We start from the raw sequence: 22,841 nt of genomic DNA, 5'->3' as shown, positions 1-22,841 counted from the left end.
ACTAAATAAAAAAAACTTCAACGTTTTTGGTAAATTTTAGTTAATATTTTTAATTTTGACAATCACTGCTTCAGATTTATTTTTCGTTATCAATTACGGTCTCTATCCAAAGTATTTTAGTTTGTTGCTTATTTGATCATTACTCTATTATTTGGTCCCACAACACGCCAGTTTACATCCACATGTCTATTCTTTAGTCTTTCATCATTACTTTTAGAATCTTTAATTGAAAGATTGTATCGGTGAGATAATATTCTTTTCATCTCATCACAAGCTTAAAAGAATTTGATATGGTTTTACAATTAATGTACTTTTGATGGACCCTCAGTGAGTAACTTACACTGTCAACAATCACAAGGTTCACAAAGTAAGTTTCTTCACTTTTAGAATTGCATCGCTCGACTATACCCGATCAGACTCTAGATGGAAATCAAAATTGACAATAAAAAATAAGTACAGAGCATTGATTGGTAAAATTAAAAATATGACCAAATTTAAAAAAAAAAAAAAACTCAAAAGTTCAAAATTTTTTTTTTGGTGATTATGCCAAAGAAAAAAAATACTAGAAGAAAAAATTTTCAAACTCCAAACCTCAATTTGACATTAAAATATAACTAATAATTATTCAAAATGATTTTGAGCAATCATCCATACAATACAAACCAACACTATAGTGTTTGAAGTTGGAATTTGGTCCATAAAGTCCCACAATATTTGGTGAAATGTCAAGTTCCACAAATCTAAATATGTGAAGGAGATATAATTTTTGCCCCATCTAAATAAATAATAAATAATGGTAGGTTGGTAAGATCAAAATTAATATTATATTAGTATGTTTGAGAGGCTATTTTTCATTTTGATAATGAGGACTAAGGAGTAAGGACCCATTATAGGATTATGTGGTGTGAGAAAGAGCTTGCAATATAAAAGCAAACCTCACCCTAAATGGGAAAAACAAAAATGCATATTGTTCAATTTGGCCCTATTTCTTTTTGCTTTTTCATTTCTTTTTTTTTTTTTTTTGGACATTACAACAAGATAAATATATCAGCACAAATATGGCTAGTGTATGCACAAAGATTACAAATAGAAAAATTCCTAAAAGTTGTTGGATTTTTAGTGGCTGGACACAATTTCATTTTTGATGGATTACTTTTTTTGTGTGTAAACCACGGTATCCAGAACCTATTGTTGGAGTATGTGGGTAATCGCACATCGGATAATACAACTAACTAAAACGGCATATAATGTGAAGGGTGAATCAACCAAAATGGCTGAGGCCATTTTGTATTAAAGCTAAGCCCAACTCATTATAAGCTTAATATTAAATATATAATTGAATTTGATATGATTAATTTGCTCCTAGGGCCGAAATTCTCAACACATATTACTAAGGACTGACTAAATTCAACTTGAGCTTTGTCACAGTTAAAGATTTCCATCATTCCCTACAAATGTGTTTAGTAGGGATCGAACTCGAGAGCTCTTCTTTTATGCCTAATCTGCGTAACTAAGCCATGACCCATATGTTGATGGATGACTTATTTTTGATATCAAGTGACAATCAATTATTTTTTTTCTAATGAACATATAATAGCTAACCATATTAAAATTTATTGGCCCATGTATATATCACCTTTTAAGTAGATGAGTGTTGAAACCACTTTAAACAAAATCAATTTGCTTGTGCTAGGTTTACCTCCTATTCAAACAATTAGTTTATCGGAATCCTTTCACTCTCGAGTACTCAAGGAGGATTGGGATCGGGTCTATTGACCACCTATTCAAACAATAATAATAATAATAATAATAATCCTACAAGATTTTTGAATCGGTTCAGTTTGGTAATTCAAATTTTCCGAACTGTGCTCTGAACTATTAAACAATCATTCAATCAATTGACTTAAAAAAAATCACTGCATAGAACAAGAAAATATTATGAAAGGGTAATTAAGGTGTTGAGGAAGTGAAAAAAGGAATGAGATCTTTGATTAAGTAATCAGAAAGATAGTTGTAGGCTGCTTGGGTGGGATGAACACTATCCCAAAACACGAATTGGTCAGCAATTCCACATGTTGGAGTTTCTTCGTTGCATAAGGCTGCTGCTTCCACTAGCCCCGTCCCGCAGCATCCTTTGCTCGTTTCCATGAAACCTGTCAATATCGTTTCATCACACGACAACACAAGTCACTATTGCATTTCTCAAATTTCACCAAATTATTCAATTTCTCATATTTATATCTCATGGAGTATAAATATCGGGAAAATTATAGTACGATACTTGTGGTTTGCAAAATACAACTAGTCCGTCCATGTTTTTTAGAAAATAGGTTAATATGTTTTGATAGTTTACTTCCATCAAACTATGAGGTCATTTCGTCTAATTTTTTTACATCTTTTCAGTTAAGTATCTTATGAAACGACGAAAATGCTCCTTTTATTTTTAAAAATATATGGACGGATTAATTGTATTTTTCAAACCATAGGAACTAAACTGTAATTTTCTGCTATAATATTTTACTATCTCTATTTTGACTTATGTGTTTTCTTATTAACTTAACTGAAAAAATGTAAAAATTGGACAAAATGATCTAATAGTATAATGGAAATAAAATATAAAGACAAATTAGTATACTTTAAAAAAGACATGAATGAACTAATTGTGTTTTACAAACCATAAAGATTATAGTATAATTTTTTCATAAATATTTATCAGGAACTGAACAATAACTTATATAAAGAACTTATATAAGTTAGTGTACCAATTAAGATGTTCCGATGGAATCATTATTAAGAATATCTTTAATGCTAATATGGATTGTAGCTGATATGTCATATGGAATAGAAGGTATAAATGGTGATGTGGCTCAATGTCTATTTATAAACGTTAATTTTAAAAATCTCTTTCCAATGCATTAATTTTCAATTTTCCTCCATCCTTTTTTTCTTTTCTTTCTTGAGCCCACAAGTTAATATGCAACTAATCACCAGAGCAATAAATGTTCATATTGTTTAAAAAGCCCATTAGAAATAGAAGGTGTGATATATATTGTCTTTTTTTTTTTTTTTTTTTTTTTTTGACACTTCAACTTGACATCCCAGATAGATGTTAGCATCGGAGAGCATTTTTAACAAAAAAAAAAAAAAATTGCAATTAAATAAGAGCAATCCACGTTAGCATTGCTAATGTAGATTGAAATAAAAGATATGTATAGTTTTGAATCATCTTCCATCCTCTTTTTTTCTTTTCTTTTTAAGACCCACAATTCAATAAGCAATCAATCACTATAGAACAATAAATATCTGCATTATCTAAGAGACTCTAAAAATAGAACACATCAATTTGACATACCAAATAGACCTTAGCACTGGAGCATATTTTTTAAAAAATCTTTTTATTTTTCTGATGTGGCAATTAAATGAGAGAAATACAGATGACTTATATACACCAAGTGTATGGGATCACCCATATACCAAATCAATCAAAAAAATATTATTTTTATAAAGTTATTACTCATTTATTCATATTTTTTTTTTTCTAGTTAATGGCCATGAATACCCTCATTTTAGCAAAATAAAACTGTTTTTCACTAGTTTTGTGCATCTGGTTATAGATAAGTCATTCCTGTCTTTCTAAATACAGACAGTGACTTTCCTCCTAAAGGAATACTATAAATAAACATAATTAACTCTCTGAAAGTGGAAAACCAAATAATGTTAGATGAACTGGAAGGTGATGCAGAGCAGTACAACATTTATTTGATGGGTTTTGAAAAGCTTGGGGTAGGTGTTGAATTAGCATTCAGAAGCAGAGTGTGTGTATGTGTGTGTCAGGGATTAAATAGTAATAATAAATATGCCACCAAACCAAACAACCATTAGAGAAGATTTGAAGTTACCATAATTTTGTGGATGAGAAATCATGTCAAATAATGGGTCATACACATTTGCATACCCAATTCTGCTCTGTGGAATTGAAGCCTGCATTTGGTTTAACAGTTGCTTCAGCTTCATATTGTAGGCTTTTGAATCTGAGTTTTCATCTTCCAAACATGTTCTTTCCATTGAATTTTTAGACATTCTTTCTGTAATTTGAATGGGTAGACATCCAATTGGTGGGATTCCAGCAATCACCATTAATCTCCCTCCTAAATTGTACAATTCCTGCAAATTGAATAAGACATGTTAAATTCCTATTGTGCATATCATAATATTATTTCAACTTATTAGCTCCCAATGAATATAAAACATGAAATATTAAAAAATGAAAATTATCATAATTAGAAGTAGTTCACTTAATGAGCTCAAAAACGAGGAACTATATATAGTTAAATTTAGTGGTGTACAAATTGGCGGTTCGGTTCCGAATCATAGAAAGTGAAAATCCAAAATAGTTTTTCCTTGAAATCGAATTAAGTTTAGAAACCGAATCAAACCGGTCGATTCAGTTTAGTTTTACCCGGAAAATAAATATTTTGTAATAGCAATCCAAAGTCTGAAACCGAAATTATAGAAAATTAAAAACTGAAGACTACATTAACCGAACCAAAAATTGAAATAATTCAGTTTGATTTTCGATTTTTCCATAATATAGTTAAATTTTAAAATATGAAGTTCTTAAGTAGTAAATATCAATAATGGAAAAATACAAAAATAATGGGAAAAAAGAAAAGAAAAGAAAGAAATTATTGCCTAAACAAGGAAAGAGGAGATTTATAGACCTTGACAAAATCGTGTAAAATACTCAGCAGAAAGTCTTGATAACTGGAAATGTTGAACTGAAGGCTTCTTGCAGGAATATCATAAAAGTTGTAAACAAAATCATTAGTTCCTGCACTAACAATTATCAAAGAACTACCAATTATCTTATTGCCCTCTTCTTCTCCAACAATACTCTTAAGCCTCGCAATATAGTCATTGAAGAACTCAAGTTGTTTGGACATAGGGATAACTCCCGATACAGAAGTGGTTAAGTAGTCATAACCTGAACCTGCTGATGCAAAACAAACCCCAGTAAGAATATCTTGATTCGATAGATTTGGGTCAAGAAAAGGAGGAATAGTTTCTTTAATTCCAAGAAAACTGCCCAGAAAATCAGGAATCAGTTTGCCATTGGAGCACCTTCCTGTAGGAATATGACCTGGAAAGTCCTGGCCATATGGGAAGTGGTCAGTTCTAAATGGAGTTTGAATATATTTATTGTTACCAGTATCAACTGTTGAATCTCCAAAGACAAGAATGGCTGAGGCTCTGGGGAAGGTTGTGGCTTTTGAGAAGTTGCAGATTGAGAGAGTAATGGCTAGAAAAGTTGAGAGGAAGAAGGAAGTGACTGCCATTGTTTATCAGTCATCTACTATCTGCCTGTGCATTTATGTAGCAGTAGCAAGTTACTACCTATAGGGCTAGCTTTGTTTGTTGAAAATTAACTTAGCTATATTTATTTATTGAACAATCATCATATCAAGTAACTTAGCTATATTTAGCTATGTTGTTTAAAATGATTTAATTCTTTTTGTTATTAAGAAATGATTTAATTCTTTTTTTTTTATTAAGAAATGATTGAATTCAATTAATAGACAATCATAAATTAATTGGAAATCTTAAGTAAAATCTGACTGCTTTATAGTGATATTGATATTGATATTGACGTCCTTCGTACTCACATCTCTTTGGGGTGAAAATGAATTAATGGAAGGGACGATTGTTCTACGGGCGACTCTTTGATCCTTATGGTGATTACTTTGTCCCTCGGCGTCAAGGCCAGTCATTATATGATACAATAGCAACACTTGTTATCCATCACATTAAAAATCTATCCCTTTATTTATTTATTTATTTTTTAAACCTTCTCAGACAAATTTTTAGAAGAAAGTTATACGGAAAGAAACATCAAAAATGGTGAATAATCATCTCAGATTATGCTCTAAAGATTAATATCTAACATCCTTAACCAGTTAGAGGGTTAAAGTAGGCATTCACAAGTTAATTAAAAAACGGTTATGGAGTTAAATAATAATTTATTTAAATAATAATAATAATAATAATAATAATAATAATGACCCTTATCCTTTGCATCCCTACTTTAGCCATTCAGTGTCTTCCGTTCCGGCATGTCTTTTTGCTATACTATTTTTTTTTTTTTGAAAGAGTCTTTTTGCTATACTATTGAAATTATGATACGTGCAAATACTGAGTGGTCTTTTCCATCTTTAAATTTGTCTGGCTTATTTGATATTTGAATTTTACATTTCCTCTTAGGTTCATACTCTATAATAAAACTTTATTCAACCCCGATACTCAGCCCATGTCCCGTCGGTAATAGGGCAAAGTGAGCTTAGTTCCCTGGTTGTTATTTTATATACATCTATTTTCACTCATTTCTATATATATATATATATATATATATATATAAGCAGAGCAATCCCTTCTTCAATGATCTACAAAGATCACGTCTGTCCATCTCCATGTTACTCAGTGCAGTACTACACTATATAATCAAAACACAGAAAAGGAGAATAAAACTGAACAGTCCAATTCTACATACATGAAGCTGTAACAAAACGAATACGAGATACTACACTAATAGTAATATACTACTAAAAAAAACACAAGTTAGTAGAATGTCATAATACCCTGTGCCGGAAGCATTTCGTGTTAAGTGTCATGCTGGAGAATGTCCACATATTCGTAAGAGTAAAGTGCTTCACAAACATAATTGAACCTGCAGCCATCATACAGTAACCCCAAATGTTGATATGTTTATTTTGATTCCTTCTAATCTACTTGAACAACCTTTTAAATATGTGCATAAACAGAGTATCACACACTAAGTGCAATCCAAGCACAACATAAGAGTACTTCAAAAGATGGGAGATCTATGAAACTAAAAAAAGATAATCATCAAAACATCGACTATTATACTAGATATTCAAAATCCAAATTGAAGAGTCTACAAAAACAAAATGAGCAATCGACGGATTAACTTAATAACTTTTACCCTCTAAACCTGCGATCCTTTCTTGGCTATAACCCAGAAAATCTCAACAATTAATTGAGGCATTTACTATAGCTTCCTCCTCTATCCACAACATAAACAGTTTCTACATCAGATTATCACGACACATCAAGCCAATCCTGTTCCACAGATTGTTTTGAATTAAACCCTCCCCCAAGTAGCTTTCAGAGCTAAAAAAGCAATCATTTTTAGGCACATTCATCAACAAAAGGTTTCACATAGAAGCAGCCCTTCACAGACCCCCTATGCAAGCCCTTATGCAATGAATCAAATGAAATTGTAACAATTTCTAATTTCTGCTCATAAACTGTACTTGTGAAAGATGCACAGTTTATGAAAGATGCATTACACTTCACCTCCCTGTAATGATAATTGCTTACATGTAATTGGCAAGGTAATGACAACTACCACAATGACCATTTATTTCTCGTGATGTTTCTCAATTAATACCTTTTAACTACAGAACCACACACAGTGTTATTCAGAGATCCTGACCTATTTGATTAAGTAACATTCAGTGAGGTGCTTCTGTCTTCCCGGTTTCCATAATAGAGCAACATATTCTATTCAGTAACATATTTTATCATAGATCAACCTTACTCTCTTAAAGTTGCGAAATTGGTAACTCGTATTGGCTGAGAACTTGGCAACTTGGATGTGTTTCCTATCTTTCTAGTTGGTTGTTCCTTAATACACAAGAATCCAATGATAATGCGTACAACAATGAAAGGATAATCACTTTGAATATCCAATTGTATAATACTACTGACCATATATACAAAAACATAATTCATCTTAACAGTAGGATATACAACAACCTAATTGATCATGGTACCTAATTCACAACTTTCATTCAAAAACAAGAAAACAAAATAAAATAATTCAAACACATTAAGGATCCTATAAATTAGGACTATATCATCTACTATATCCATTGAAGATTAAAACTTTGACTTTACTCAAGTTCATAACAAATGAATGGAACAAGCAGCTGCTTACCTTCACTTTCTGCTGCCATCTGATCCACCACCTCCCTGGAACAACTCATTAATCTGCACATCAATGTCCTCCACACTGTACTTAATATATTTTTCAGCATGCTTCCCAACTTCCGGAGAATTCTGGAACCTTTTAATAAAGTTTCCATACGCTGGCAGCAACAGGTTAGCCAAATAATTCCTCAACTCGTTTCTCTGCTGCTCGTCGAATATGACCCATTGGGATTGAGTTTTACAAGTCTCCTCAAAGTAGGAATTAAATAACCTAATCTTGTCTTTCATAGACAATGACTTCCCCCCTCCTCCAACATTAGAAGTTGTAGAGCCATTATCTGATTTCAACACTCCCAAAGCTTTATTCCATGAGCTTCGCTGGTAATTCATATGAAATTGTTTGATTTTCGCATTGTGCTTTCTAATCCAATCATCCCCTAAAAGTGAACCCAATTCAGTATCCTTGACCTTTTGTACAATATATCTTCCATTATTCATCATAAAAATATTGCACAAAGCAGGGTCCCCATAAATCTTTGACTTAACCTCTAAATTACTCTCCAATAACTCCATAATCCACGCCATTTGAACTGACAGTGAAGAGGAGGCCGAATCCTTAGATGGAACAACATTAACATTCTCCTCAAATACTTGTTCAAGGGTCTGTCTTGATCGGCAGGCAGCACGTAGATAATTCATTACGTAGCGTGTGATGGGGTGAAGCCCACCACGAGGCACTGGAGCCTTAGCTGGGTCTCGCCTGATTAAATTCTCCAGCTCCATAAATATCCCTCTTATAGCTTCTCCTAATCTCTTCCATATTGCAACGGCATCATTTCTAAGAACTAAACAGTATTGGTCAGAGAAATTAGACTCAAATTCAGGCATTAATTCTCTTAAAGTCTCAAACAAATCAAGAATCTTAAACAACCGCTCCGGTGACCGGCTTCCGATTGCCACCGCGTCAGCGAAGTTGAGAATCTGAATGGTGGATCCCCGACAAACCTCCATAAACGACAAATCAGCTGCAGATGAGAATCCAAAATACACGCGATCACATAGACGACGCTCGCTTGGGAAGAGGATACGGAGAGCAACATTAGCAGCCTTAATCCACTTATCAATCTCGTCCTCAAGGTCTTGCCATGGCATTTTTTGGACCTCGTCGATGCTCAGCTTCTGTATCCCTAACCTCGACATACTTTCTTCCAGAAACTCCCTCCTGCAGCTACTGTACACGTGCGAGCACTCTTTACCAAAACCAGCTGCTACCATCCGCTTTGCGATCTCATGAAGATCGTTAATAGTTCCCGATGGAAGCGCGTCGATTACAATATCGTAGTCAGTAAGTGGTTGCGCGACAGGGATCTGACTGTGATCCTCACCGTTGGTGATAACTGCTTCTTCTCCATCATCATCATCATCATCAGAGTCGAAAAATGTGTTTCCCGTTGACTCGGCGTTTCCATACGGACGCACAATTTCAAATGCCTCACAGCCACGTTCCATTAAGAGTCTGAACTCCTCCTCCAGACGGAACATGGCCTGTTGCATGAAGTCCTCTGCGCGTACCAAACACGCGCTGATGGTTTTGTCTGCAGTAGCCATATGAGTCCAGTCTCTGATCATTGCGATTAATTCATCGACGGAGTCGAGGAAGGCAGAGGAATCAGCGGAGTCGGACCAGATCGGATGATCGGCGACTACGTACTGCGAGATCTGACGTTCTAAAGACTCGAGGGTCTGTTCAAGTGAGGCACAGGCTCTCATATCGTCACCGCCGATTTTATCGGACAATTTCTCGCGAGAAAATCTCCCATCAAAGTTAGAAAAAATTTGCAAAATATCGTCGGCCATGGATTCGTTGTGGCCAAGAGTCTTGGCTATGTGTCGCGCCACCGCTATTAATTTCTCTTCGCCGTTCTCTTCCATTATCGTCCGGTATGAGGTGACTAACAGTGAACAAAAACTAGAAGAAAAAGAAAAGGAAGAAGAGAAGAAGTCCTGGGAAGACGCGCTTTGAACGTTGAAGGCATAAAGAAAGAAACAGGACAAGTCAGTCTGATAAAAGAAACGCGGAGAAGAAATTGATAGTACAGAGACTTGACAGAGACATGAAACTCGAACGTGGATAAAGCCTAAAGGTAAGGGACAGTGGTATTTTTCGTAATTCTTGCCGTTTCCTTTTGGATTTTGCTTTTTTTTTTTTTTTTTTTTTTTTTTTTTTTACTTTTAGATTTTATTTTACATTTTCTTTTGCAGTCAGCTAGCAATAGCCAACAAGAATCGATACTTCGAAGGGCCTGATATCTTCTAACAGGATTAAAAGGGGCGTTGTGATCTTGGGAAACAAAAAAAAAAAAATTGTTTATGGTGGAACAGGAAATGAAGGCAGCTACCGTCCTTTTTGTACTTTTTTTTTTTCCAAGAAAAGGGCACCCACTATCTGATGCTCAATTAATATTATAATTTGACTGGAAAAAATTTATTCCCTTCATTTTAAAATTTTAATTTTCACTTTTTTTATACAATTTAAAATATTTAAAAATTATAATTTTAAAAATATTTAATATTATAATTTGACTGGAAAAAATTTATTCCCTTCATACAATTTTTTTTGGAGTATATATTAAAAATTCTTTTAACTAATACTTTCAAAATACGAGTTAATATATCAAAGTTGAGATTTTTTTCAGTATTTAGTAATTCAACTAATATTAATTACTCATTCAGATCATTGTATAAAGATATTATAGCAAGTAAAAGAAAAATATTTTAAAAATACAAACGAAAATATTACTTTGAAACCTCGATAAAGAATATTTGAGACAATAAAATAATTATATAGGAAGTAAATTCCAAGTGTGGAGAGTTGATATTCAAGAAGAACCACAAAAGAATGGACATCTTCTGCATTTTTTATTTCCAATTTTTTTAAGATCATCTTTATTTCTATGTCTACTCTTTTATCAGCGAAGCACAAAAAAATGCAAAAAGAAAAAAAAAATCAAATATCCTCCAATTTATTTATTAACACTTTGGTAGTTACTATCAATGAGATTGTTATACAAGGTAATCCTATAAGGCCTAATGCATACATTTGTCTGAAGGCGATTTGTCTTGTGGCACTCTTAAATTTACAGGAGACTTATTATTCACATTTTAATAATAACTATGCCCTTAATTGAATTCTTACAAAATTATTTCACTTTGGAAAAGGTACAATAATTACTGAAATGTGAAAATATAAAATCATGATAAATACTTCACAAACTTAAAGGTGTCGCAAAACAAATCTCCAATCATTACTGAAATGTGAAAATGCAAAACAAATCTCCAATCATTACTGAAATGTGAAAATGTAAGATCATGATAAATACTTCCCAAACTTAAAAGGTGCCACAAAACAAATCTCCTAAACTTTAAGGATAAATCTATACATTTGGCCAATATGGTAAGTTTTCACTATAATATTGTAACTTTCTCTTTTATGTAGCAGCCAAATAATTAGAGGACAGCACAGGCTTTTTTCTTTTTTTTTTCTTAAAGCACAGAGGTGATTTGTGTACTTGGCCTTTATAGCATATATTGCAATTGACTAGTCTATTAATAACATAGGTATTCACGTATTAGTTGCCCTATCCCTTAAATGCTAATGGGAATAGTTTCACCCTATTCTTTTTCTTTTTTCTTTTTGGCCAATTTGGTAAGAGTGAAGTCATATAACTTCTAAAATGACCATGACACTTTTCAACATCAAACAGTTACAATGTGATTATGATCTCAACACCAGTGTACAACATCAAATTAAAATTTCAGGGTGTATAGACAACCTCTCTAACAGGCAAACTTGAAAGTGAAATTGATAAGCTACAACCTACAGAGTAATCTCTTTTCTTTATTGTATCAATGCAAAACTACTTCCTAGCAGTGTGGCAATATTAAATATAAAGAAAAGAGAAATAAGAGCAGAAGATCTGAATTTACATGCACACTTTCAAGTGCTCTCTCTTGCGTACCCACTAGTCTCCTCTGCAACCTTCGACCACACATTTGCAATTTTCTCAGCATACCCCACCTGCATTTTGAGAGTCAACCATATGAAGAGATGGGGAACAAACACATCATCTTGATCAAAAAGGATGTTGAAAGACATTCCACGTATGTTTTCAAAACAGCTAGTCTTGGTCAGTCTCATTCATCCTTCCATGCAAGGAAGCAAAGAAATCTTATGCCGCTAACGTATGAATTTCGGTAGGCATTTAACAAATATTGTGTAGTCAAGTCAAGAACACACTCACTAGAGCTTCAAGTGTACACAGGACTGACCAATTGTACAGAAGTTAATTGTGCAACTATACTTAACAATGTTGACAGCACTGGATACAAGTTGGATTAGAATTGTTAATAATTTAGTGCCTCAGTTGTTTATGACAACAATGCTAGAAATCTCGTCTATCTATCCCACCTAACGCGGCACAACAGTATTCATGTATCCCAAAAATTTTCACATGTAAGGTACAGATTGTAACAAAACAATGCAATCCAGCATATGAAAGGGGAAAAAAATTTCCTTCATTAAGTCTATCTGTCTAGTTTGGGCTGCATGCACTCCAATCTGCTTGAAGCTTATATGCAAGCATCACTTTCTTAAGAGTAAAAAGAAGCAAGACTAGGAACTTGAAACGATTCTCGACGTGCCATCTCATTTTATGCCATATTTCCTCATCCCAGGTAGAAAATAGCGCAATTTTTTTTTTTTTTTTTTTTGATTCATGAAATGTTGCATAATGCTCGGTGAAGCTAGATACTTTTAGCAAATAAATAAAATCATTAGAAAGCCTTGTCTTTTCTTTTTTCTTTCCTATCTTGCTCTAAGAACTTCATTGCTTGAATGAATTCCATAAAATTTAATGAATACAATTCCACATTTTCATGTTTGGCATAAATGAATATTCTTTTAGATTGCTACGTTCTTAATTTTATACATATAGAATTAGTTACGCTTGAATACAATTGATAAAATTTGCAAATGAACTTTAAGCTTAAAAAAGCTAAAAATTATTAAACTAATGAATTCCAAGTACAAGCATATACAGCTATATCTTTAAAACGAACACTATAGTTAATCCAAACATGAACATTCATTTGCAGTAAATTAATCACAGCAGATTATGTTTTTATCTTTGAGTCGTGAGATACAGTTTTAACCCTCAAAAGTGTGATTCTTTCTTGATAGGAGTCCTAGACTCTATACTAGGGTGATGCTAGTAATATATTTTCATTTGCTTAATTTTTCCTTTATTTTCTAAAGAATTGACATCTATAACACTGATATTTAAGGCCTAATTCTTAATTTCTACGAACCCTAGCCCTAATCTCATAAAACATCAAGTTTTCCCACCCTGTCCTGCATCAGTTCGTAACTAGCTCATGGTTTCAACGTTGTCACAACATGGGAGATCATCCAATGACAGGCTATGAGAAAAGTCGAAGACACTTTTTTAACGAGAAGAATTTTTTCTTTCAAGAGTTGATGAGATGTACACACTGAGGATCTCATCACCCTAAACCTAATCTTTTTTATATAAAATTTCTACAAACCCTAACCCCAATTTCCACGAGTCACATTTTCCCCAAGCAGTCCTGCATCAACTCCCTCGGAAAGTGCAACGACTAGTGGAGGTTTGATCATCATAGAACCTCTTACAGAAATAACCAGCAGAATCAAAGAAGTTGCAGAGGCATGTAAGTACCATCACCCGCATTTTAGGGTTTCAGGTGCAAGAGGTTGTAACATCACCACTTGTGCTTGAGACACACCTTAACATCTATGGGATTATCCTATGATTAGGACTACAAAAAGCTCGTGATTCAGTTCTCCAATGCAGGTTAAGGTTTTTCAGAAATTAATAAAATTTAGAATTTTCTCCATTGCTAATTTCCATTGGGAGAATTCTTCTGCTTATCAGGCAATAACTGAGTTCTCTGGATTAGATCTCAGTCAAATCTTGCAATCTAATCCAGATGAACTCGTAAGATCAAACTTAGTCCACAAACAAAAGTTTAAAGGAAAGTAACGCATAATTCACTCAAGAAAACAGAAAGTTATATCATCCTCTATCAACAGGAACTCAAAACATACAAAGTACCTGATTAAGAACAAAGCCCTTCAACATGTTCAAGAAATCAGCACGTCTTTCGCTGTCAAGCCTTTCTACTTCACTTCTGTTATTCTCCTGCAATTATATTCTTATTATAAGCTAATTGAAACATTTATAGCCCCACAAATAAAAACAGGACATAGACAAAAAATTCCCAGGGAAATTATTAAACTTGGGAAGAACTTAAAAAGTAAAGCAACATGTATTGGAGATTTTGCCCATCACAATATCAGGCTTAAATTCACTCTTCAAATTAAATTCATAGAGAATTAGACCATTACAAACAACACAAAATAGAATTATTTATGAAACCAGAAAATAAAATTTAAACACTAATATCTGGTGGCTACGGCCAGAATCAAACTTACTACAAAGACAAACTAACAAAGATGAAAGAGAAAACGACATCAGAAAATATTGACTAACTTCACTCCTAAGTCAACTGATGTTAGAACTTCAGCTATGATATGCTTCTAGCTACAGTGATAGTTTTTAGCTAGAAAATAGTTCCTCAAAATTCAAAATATAGCCATCAATTTGTTAATTAGTTTCCAGGTCATCAATTGTTCAGTTTCCTTCTTCTCAGAAATCAGAAAGGCAAGCGAATAAATAGAATATGAGCTATATTTTTCATTCAATTTTTGACAATTAATAGAGAATATCCAGATTGTTAGGTTGCAACTTGCTGTAATTGCATCTCTAACAGAGACTAAATTGCAACTCATTTACATGCAATTATCACTAACAAACACTAAATTTACATGCATCTCTAACAAAGACTAAATTGCAAATTGCGCAATTGCATTTCTAACAGAGACTAAATACGGCAAGTTGCAATTTAGTCTTCCTATTTAGTAGTTTCCTATTTTTTATTTTTTTATTTATTTATTTATTTTTTTTGGTAGGATATCAACTATTTAGTAGTCTTCTTAGTTAGTAGTTTCCTATTTCTTTTTTTGGTAGGAGATCTACTATTTAATAACCTTCCTATTTAGTTGTCTTTCTACTTACTAATCTTCTCATTTAGTAGTTTCCTATTATATTTATGGTAGGAGATCTCATTCTAGTAGAATTACTTTAATTAGTACTTGTGTTCCTCTATAAATTGGAGGCTTTTAATCATGAAATAAAATAAGCAGAATTACTACCAACTAAATCGAGATCTAGACTCTCTCTAACGATTCCAAGGTTAGAGCTCCATTTAACGAGCCTAAGGTTAGAGCTCCCTTTTAATAAGCTCCTAATTTTCAGCAACAATAGGTTGAGGAAAGAATCATGGTAAAACAAAAGCTTTAGCTTTTGAATCAGATTTTATTGTTAACAGGCCCGTGACAAGATCCTGGTTACGTGAACATAACAGTCTCACATCCCTAAAGTAGGTTTCTGTATCAGAAGTGAAAGATAGAAGTGGTTTATGTAAGTTTTTCTATGGACACGTTGGAAACATATAAAACATGTAAATGAGCTGGCCATTGAACTGATAATCCAAATTTATTACTACCAAAAGTAACCTGTGATATCAGTAAACTCTACAACTAAAACAATTTTTTATGACACTCTGCATCAGGAATATCATTGAACTTTTCCTTCCTGCTCATAAGTAGGTAAGCATCATAATTCATAAAGATCAACGTCAACAGGCAGTTATCCAGGTGAATTTGTCTTGAGCATGCCACTAGCTTTCCCTCTCTTATACCCATAATCCAAACTTTGGTTAACTTTCCCTCATATGACTTAATATGCAAGGAGTACCTTCTCCGAGAAATGAACAGTTGCTCATCATTCATCAATTTAAATAACAACTTCCCAGATTCGTTCGATTTAACCTTCTAACTTCATGAGCATGATATGGATTAGGCTTTGGGTATTTGTTGGCAGAGAATAAGCACAATCAAAAATGGGAAAAGGGCTTAACTTGAGCATCATAGAGGCCATCTATTTGGATAATCAAACTAATTTTGAAAACTGGGAGAAATTCCCAAGTAAAAAGACATTTACCCTCTTTCAAGTACTATGTTCTTTCTTTGAGCTAAATTTTGATATGTCCAAGTTAATCAGATGGAAATGAAGCATTGACTGTTCATACAATTGCTTACCCGGGAAAGGACCGTCTTATCTTATTTGTATTAAGATCTCAAATGGAATTAAAGATGGAATGAGATTACATCACAACCTCAATAAATCGAATAGAGCAAATCCTTCAAGAATAAAAGAAATGGCGTCTATCTCCTACTCAAAATCTCTTCCCAAAAGAAATATGTGACCAGTCCCCAACTTATATTTGATCCATGGAAGCAATGAGTGAGACACCTGTCATATCAATTTCCAAAGACTTTAAAAGGTAAATTTGCTCGTCCTGGTATCCAACTCATCCTACTGCGGCCCATATGTGCTCTTAATTCCCTTACTCCATAGAGAATAAGACTTTAAGATTTTGTTTAAGTCGGGTGGGTGGAAAATGGATGGAAAATGTATTTTGACTATAAAATTGACCAGATGCATTAAGGAAAAGAAGTGCACCTTGACTTAATATTTACTATATACATTTTCTCCCATTTTCCCCCTTTCCAAGGAAAGCACCATAACCAGATAGTAACTATGGCAATTCTTTGAGACACTTACTTTAGCAATATGTTATGCACAGGCTCCCAGACCACCTTCCAGCTAAAAACATGACTTCTCCTTCTCCCCACTACATCAATCCAAAGAATATTAAGAATGAAGAGAGATTCAAAGAAATGCTACACAAACAAACTTCGGAAGAGTTATACATCCATCAACAGAGATCAAACCACATTCCATTATCCAATCTCTCAGCAACCACAGGATCTAAGAAAAGATCATTGATCTGAGGACTTAACCCAAAATGAAACCCTTAGTTGTTGTTGGCCAACCTTGGGCCACAAATAAAGATGCAAAACTAGGCAACAACCAGGTCTGCAAATTAATTAATATACCCTCCGATCTGGATGCACTCAAAAATCTGTACCAAAATCAAAAGTAGCTATAACTATTTCTATCCTCATATAATAAGAAAATGGGCATTATCCACAAAATGAAAGATTTCTCAAATCTAGTTTTGTTTCCTGCAAATGTTATGCAAAATTAAATGGTTTTATTGCTTAAGATTGCATCCGTTGATAGTACTCATGAGAAACTCAGGTATTCATCAGTTGAAAACCAATATACAAGGAACAAACAGGCCCTAATAAATATTCCTCTAAGTTCATCTTTTGCATTTACAAACATGCTAAATTTAAGAAGTTTGACGATTCTAAGCAAGAAAAAAGGTAAAAATGAACAGAAATGTATAACATGATACCTTGATCCTTTCATACTCTCTGATAGCAACATTTTTTGCATCCTCAGTAACTCTTATGGTTTCTTTCAACTCCTCTATTTTGCGAATCCTCGACTTATCGCCGCCAAATATTTTTGATGATGCAGCCTCAAGTTTTTCAGCCCTTGAGTGCAATGAGGACAATTCCGATAGAAGAGTTTGCACAGTCAGCAAAGCACTAGATCGGTCCGAAAATGCTCCATGCACAGACAACATCAGCCCAAGATATTCATGGAGAGTATCCTGCCAAATTCAAGCAACAGCGAGTAAAAATGTGAAATATACCTCTCTGTCATGCAACACATATTACTAATCCATTTCAAATAGAATGCATTTACTGGAAAACTCATTCTTATTAATTCATGCAAATAATTGAATTTATTAGAAAACCATAGCCAAAGTTTCTGCAATGTACCAAATGCTTGACAGTCTGAGCATTTAGCTCCCGGTAGAATCTGCTTGCTTTGACTGCAGCTGTTGCCACATTTTTCATGTCAGCAGCCCTTACTCTCTGGGAGTTAAAGATAGCTTCCTCATTCTCAAATTTAGTCAATTTGATAAACGCTAATCCTAATTCTCCCATTGTCTCCCCCATATCTTGCTGTGCTTTAACCAATGATTCAGCCTATTAACAAATTCCACCGCTCAATAATCATTTTCTAAAGTCTAAATGCATAATTGAAACATACAAAATAACCTTCATATTTTTCATATGAGTTAACCAAAATTTACAAATTACAAATGCACCTGCTGAGAAGCATTGCTGAGCTGCTGCTCAAGATCATTCATCCTTTCCTTCTTCTCCAAAAACTCTTTATCTTCCTCAACAACAGGCGGCCTTGCTCCTCCCCAATCATTAGCCACTGACTGCTTCAACTCTTTAAACAGCCTCAACAAATCCCTCCCTCCTTTTGCCGGCTGCACAACTTCTTGTGGCGCAACTACCGCACTCTCTCCAAATAACTGCTTTGGTAACTTCACTGCACCATCAAGCATCCTCGAAGCCACATCAGTACTCGTTGGCAATGGAAGCTTACCTTGGACCTGTAAAAACACCTTCAGTTCATCGCTTTTCCTTATCACTGGATGTGCAGCAAGTCTTCTCAAGTACTTCTCTAACGCTACTCTCCTCTGCTCCACAAACTCCTGTTTTTGCATCACTTGACTCTCCACCACATTCTTGTCTGGTCTTGGCGGGATAAAAAAACCTCTATATGCCTCTGCTAATCGATCTGATAAAGTAACCACGTCTTTAAATCTCCTCCGTACGCTAAATTCAGATCCGTTAAATTCTGGTATGTTGGTTCTTGTCGTGATTAGATACGTAACGTAAGTATTGCCTCCTGGAACGAGAGAATTCGAAGTTTCTTGCTCCTTTTGGGGATTCGAGACAGTTACTTTAATATAGTCGGAGCTCGAAGACGGTGACCGTGAGAGAGAAGCAGAAGAATCAGTGGACCGACCAGGGCTATCAACGCCGTTGATTTCATTGACGGTATTTTCATCGAACGGACTAAAAATGACATCAGCATAGGATGGTGGTTCGATGTAAGAAGAGTTATCGGTTGCGACGCGATAAGGTGGAGGAACGAGTAAAGGATCAGAGTCAGCCGGAGCAGTCAACATCGGCGGCGATAGAGGGTGGTGAGCATCGGAGAGTGATGACATGGCACTACGGTAATCAGAAAAAGATTTGGTACCGTTGCTGGTGTTATTTGATGGCTCGTCGAGAACGAGATTTTCCATCTCTTCTCTAGATGCGTAGAGGTGGGCTTCTTCAAAGCCCTGATTCTCTGATCCCATCATTTTACTTATATTTAGATTGATAATTTACAAAACAAGAAAATTATACTGCAAGTAACAAACTATCAAGAGAAGAGAAATTGGACATTAGGGTTTTGACAGAGAGTGAGCTTGGAGCTGGGGTTAACGTACGCCGGGGTGTATGTGGAAGAAGACGATCGAGCATTGAAGCACGTGGACATAGAGAAGGAGTTTTCTGGAATTCTGAATGTTTTGGATTTGGATTTAGTTCAGATTTTTATTTTTATTGTTAAAGACTAGATGGAAAAGGAGATGGTATGGGTTTTCTTGAGCTTGGAGAGCCTTTGACGTTACTTCAGAGAATTATATGTGTGTGGGTTCACTGTATTTTTGGTGTAGGATAACCTTTGAACGTTCGATAGGCTGGCTTTCTTCTTGGGTGGGTTAGAACGGAAGGTGATGCGTTTGGTTTTGACAATCGGTTGACTTCCATTGTGGTAGGAAAATAATTTGCAAGGGGTGAACCCACACCTAGACACACAAGCCCGAGTTGGGCCATTTAGCACAACTCGGATTAAAATTAAAAATTGATCTTTTAGATTGAACCACAATGCAAAATTGAGAAGGAAATAAAACCCATGCTGAAGCCCAATAGCCCATCATCAAACAATTAGAGAGAGAGAGAAAAAAACAACAATTAAAGTTGAAAGAGAAAAAGAGAGAAAATAAAATCAAATCTCAATAACTATATCTAAAACAAAGGAAGAAAAGATGGAAAAGAGAGAGGAAATGCAAAATTGCAAGAAAAAGAAAGAGGAAAAAGCAATTAATGTAAGAATGAGGGATGTTAAAGGAAGAGGGGGTAAGGAAGGTCAGAGTAGTAAAAATGTTGTGTTTGAAAATAAGTAAATTAATAGAAAGGTAAGAAGAAGTAATATACATTTTTTATGTTTGGAAAAAGATGAAGGACAGAGATGGAGTTTATTTTTTAAGTATAAATTAATTTTAATCTTATCTCTCATTTCTTGTACCCCAATTTGAGGTATGTAAGAAAAATTGAAGTTTGAGAAGATAAAGAAAGGTAAGAATTTATCTTTATTTATCTCTAGTTAAACGCTCGTGCTTTTACGTGGCTTTATTATTATATAATATATTTTATAAATTTATTTAATATGCTATTAAAATATGCTTTTCAGCAGATTATTTCATTAAATTTATTTAAATAATCATATATTTAATTAAGCATGTCTAAGTTTTAGTTAAAATTTATAATTTAAATAATTTAAATACCATATCTTGTAATTGATAATTCTATATAGATAAAGTTTTTGTAATTCAAATAATTCAATATGAATAGCATATACATAAATATTATTTATAATTATTTAATATTAAAACATAATTGACTTATTATTATTAAACATTAATCCTATAAAACATAGAAAAATGAAAAAAAAAATAAAATTGATTCTATTAATATTTTAGATTAATCTAACATATGTAATACGGTATTTTAAGTAACTATGACACGTGAGTTAAATTAAAATGAAAGTAAATTGAAAGAAAATGAGTAAAAAAATGAATTTCAAGACTAAAATTACAAATAGACACTAAAAATAAATCAATTAAAACAAAAATATCAAAATTAATTTGTCTACAATCACTTAATATGTATAAAACTTATAACTGTACGAATGGAAAAATACAAAAATGAATTAGACAAATATAATTTCACTAACGAAAAATTTAAGAAAAAAATAAAAATAGAAGAGTTTGAAAAAAAAGGATAAAAGAGTATAATGAAAAGACAAATGAATCATTGATAAATATGAAGAAATAGTAGTTTATTCAATACCAAAATCACTATGGCTCTATCACATACACTTTCACATAATCTAAATTGAACCAAACTGAATAAGATTATTAAATCCAAGCTCTGCAATGGTGTTTTTCATATCTCAAAAAAAAAAAAAAAATCAAATCCTAGATAATTAACTTTTCATTCGTTTAGTGATAACGAAAGACAACTAAATGAATGTAGCATGTCGTCTGGATCTATACCTGCATCTTACCAACAAACGCAGTTACTCATATTTACATAATTACCTAAAAACTATATTTCAAATGTAACTTGCTCTTTATCTAATTTCAAGAGTATAAGTACAACAATATCCAAGCTTTAAATAGATCACAGCAAAATAAATTGTCAAAATTAGAAAAAAAAAAAAACAACATGCATAATTTATTCATTAACAGAGTAAATCAATATGAGAGAATAAAAAAATTAAAGAAAAACTCACAAACTTGCACCTTTAAATCACGCTCAGGTTTGCAAATTCTCTTTAAATAAGTATACAGAGGATAAATAGTTAAAGAGAGATAAAAAGAGCCAATTTAAAGCATTTAATTATAAAGATATATAAAGAGATTTGCTTCAATTTATTAAAGATATATAGAAAAAGATTTGCTTAAATTTGTTAAATTTAATTTTCAAATAGAATCTATATATCAATATAATTCTTTAAAAATATTTTTATAGGCAATCAAATTAAAGTAAAAAAGAAAAAAGCTCAAAAATCTGTAAAAAAATAAAAAAAGAATTAGCGAGAGAATAGAATACCAACTCAACATTTCAAAGATATTTTTTAATTTAAGAATATATAAATATATATATAGTTTACTCATCGTTGACGCACTCATTTCCAAACAGAGTACATAACTTACTTACCCACCCCACCATTATTTACCTCTTATTCACCTCAATTCAAACATGTTCTGATAAAAAGTATGATTAGAATAATGTCTCAGTTAGCTTATAAGTTTTAAAAACTACTTACAAATTCAAATAGAACAAAAAGTTTTATTATTGCATTTTGTAAAAAATACATGACTTTGCCCTCTAAATATATAATTTTTATCTACATCTTTTCCATATTGTTCAGAATTTGGTAACGATTAAATATAAAATTCATAAAGGTAAATAAGAGCGGCAAACTAACTGACTAATCAGTTAGTACTAACCTTTTAGTATTGATTGTCCCAAGTCTAAATTAGCTTATATTACGCTTTTTTCACTATTTTATCTATATATACTAGAATTTAGATTTTTTTAGGAATGTAGTATTTGATTATTTATTTAACGAGCACGTAAATTTAATATATATATATACTATAAATAATGAGAATATATATAATAACCTTAGTGAAATTTTAGAAATTCTAAAATATCATTCGTTGTTGGATAAGTGAAAATAGTTTGAGTTTATTAAATAACTTTAGTTTTTAATAATTGATAAATTAAGATATTAAATTATTAATCAACTGAGGTTTTTTTTTTAATAAATTTTATTAATTAATTTAAAATTTTATATTATATTATTTTAATATTATTATTTTAACATATTATCCTCGAATTTCAATCATTGATTAATTAAGATACTAATTTGTCAAAAAAAGATTATTATCCTAATTTTAAAATAAACTTTAAAAAAATCTAAAAAAATATTGTTTTGCACGTTATATATATATATATATATATATATATATATATATTGCTTTTAAAATTA

At 32.7% G+C, this 22,841-nt stretch overlaps 3 protein-coding genes across 4 annotated transcripts; all 3 read right to left on the bottom strand.

Moving 5' to 3' along the window:
* Positions 1–1,917: 1,917 nt before the first annotated feature.
* On the bottom strand, positions 1,918–5,409 carry LOC105640685 (GDSL esterase/lipase At2g30310). The gene is made up of 3 exons (XM_012225082.4): positions 4,722–5,409; positions 3,900–4,164; positions 1,918–2,153 (listed from the first exon to the last, which is right to left on the bottom strand). The coding sequence occupies exons 1-3, from the start codon at positions 5,334–5,336 to the stop codon at positions 1,951–1,953; spliced, it is 1,083 nt and encodes a 360-aa protein (XP_012080472.1). The 5' UTR covers positions 5,337–5,409; the 3' UTR covers positions 1,918–1,950.
* A 1,083-nt stretch (positions 5,410–6,492) lies between these two features.
* On the bottom strand, positions 6,493–10,116 carry LOC105639290 (exocyst complex component EXO70B1). The gene is made up of 2 exons (XM_012223302.4): positions 8,015–10,116; positions 6,493–6,721 (listed from the first exon to the last, which is right to left on the bottom strand). Exon 1 carries the CDS (start codon positions 9,937–9,939, stop codon positions 8,017–8,019), a length of 1,923 nt encoding a protein of 640 aa, XP_012078692.1. The 5' UTR covers positions 9,940–10,116; the 3' UTR covers positions 6,493–6,721; positions 8,015–8,016.
* A 1,638-nt stretch (positions 10,117–11,754) lies between these two features.
* LOC105639275 (sorting nexin 2A) lies at positions 11,755–19,633 on the bottom strand. Of its 2 annotated transcripts, XR_002284913.3 has the most exons (6): positions 18,259–19,633; positions 17,927–18,136; positions 17,494–17,754; positions 16,794–16,863; positions 14,160–14,246; positions 12,066–12,085 (listed from the first exon to the last, which is right to left on the bottom strand). XR_002284913.3 is itself a non-coding variant. In XM_012223282.4 (5 exons), exons 1-5 carry the CDS (start codon positions 19,315–19,317, stop codon positions 12,005–12,007), a joined length of 1,698 nt encoding a protein of 565 aa, XP_012078672.1. In that variant the 5' UTR covers positions 19,318–19,627; the 3' UTR covers positions 11,755–12,004. The 2 variants fall into 2 exon arrangements, 1 of the variants encoding a protein (XP_012078672.1); XM_012223282.4 differs by lacking the exon at positions 16,794–16,863 and having other exon boundaries at positions 11,755–12,085; positions 18,259–19,627.
* Between the last annotated feature and the right edge of the window lie 3,208 nt (positions 19,634–22,841).

Source organism: Jatropha curcas, chromosome 9 (genome assembly GCF_041381405.1).
Source record: "Jatropha curcas cultivar XTBG-Jc1 chromosome 9, XTBG_Jcur_1.0, whole genome shotgun sequence".
Taxonomy (NCBI): Eukaryota; Viridiplantae; Streptophyta; class Magnoliopsida; order Malpighiales; family Euphorbiaceae; genus Jatropha; species Jatropha curcas.
This window is presented reverse-complemented; position numbering and strand designations above follow the sequence as displayed.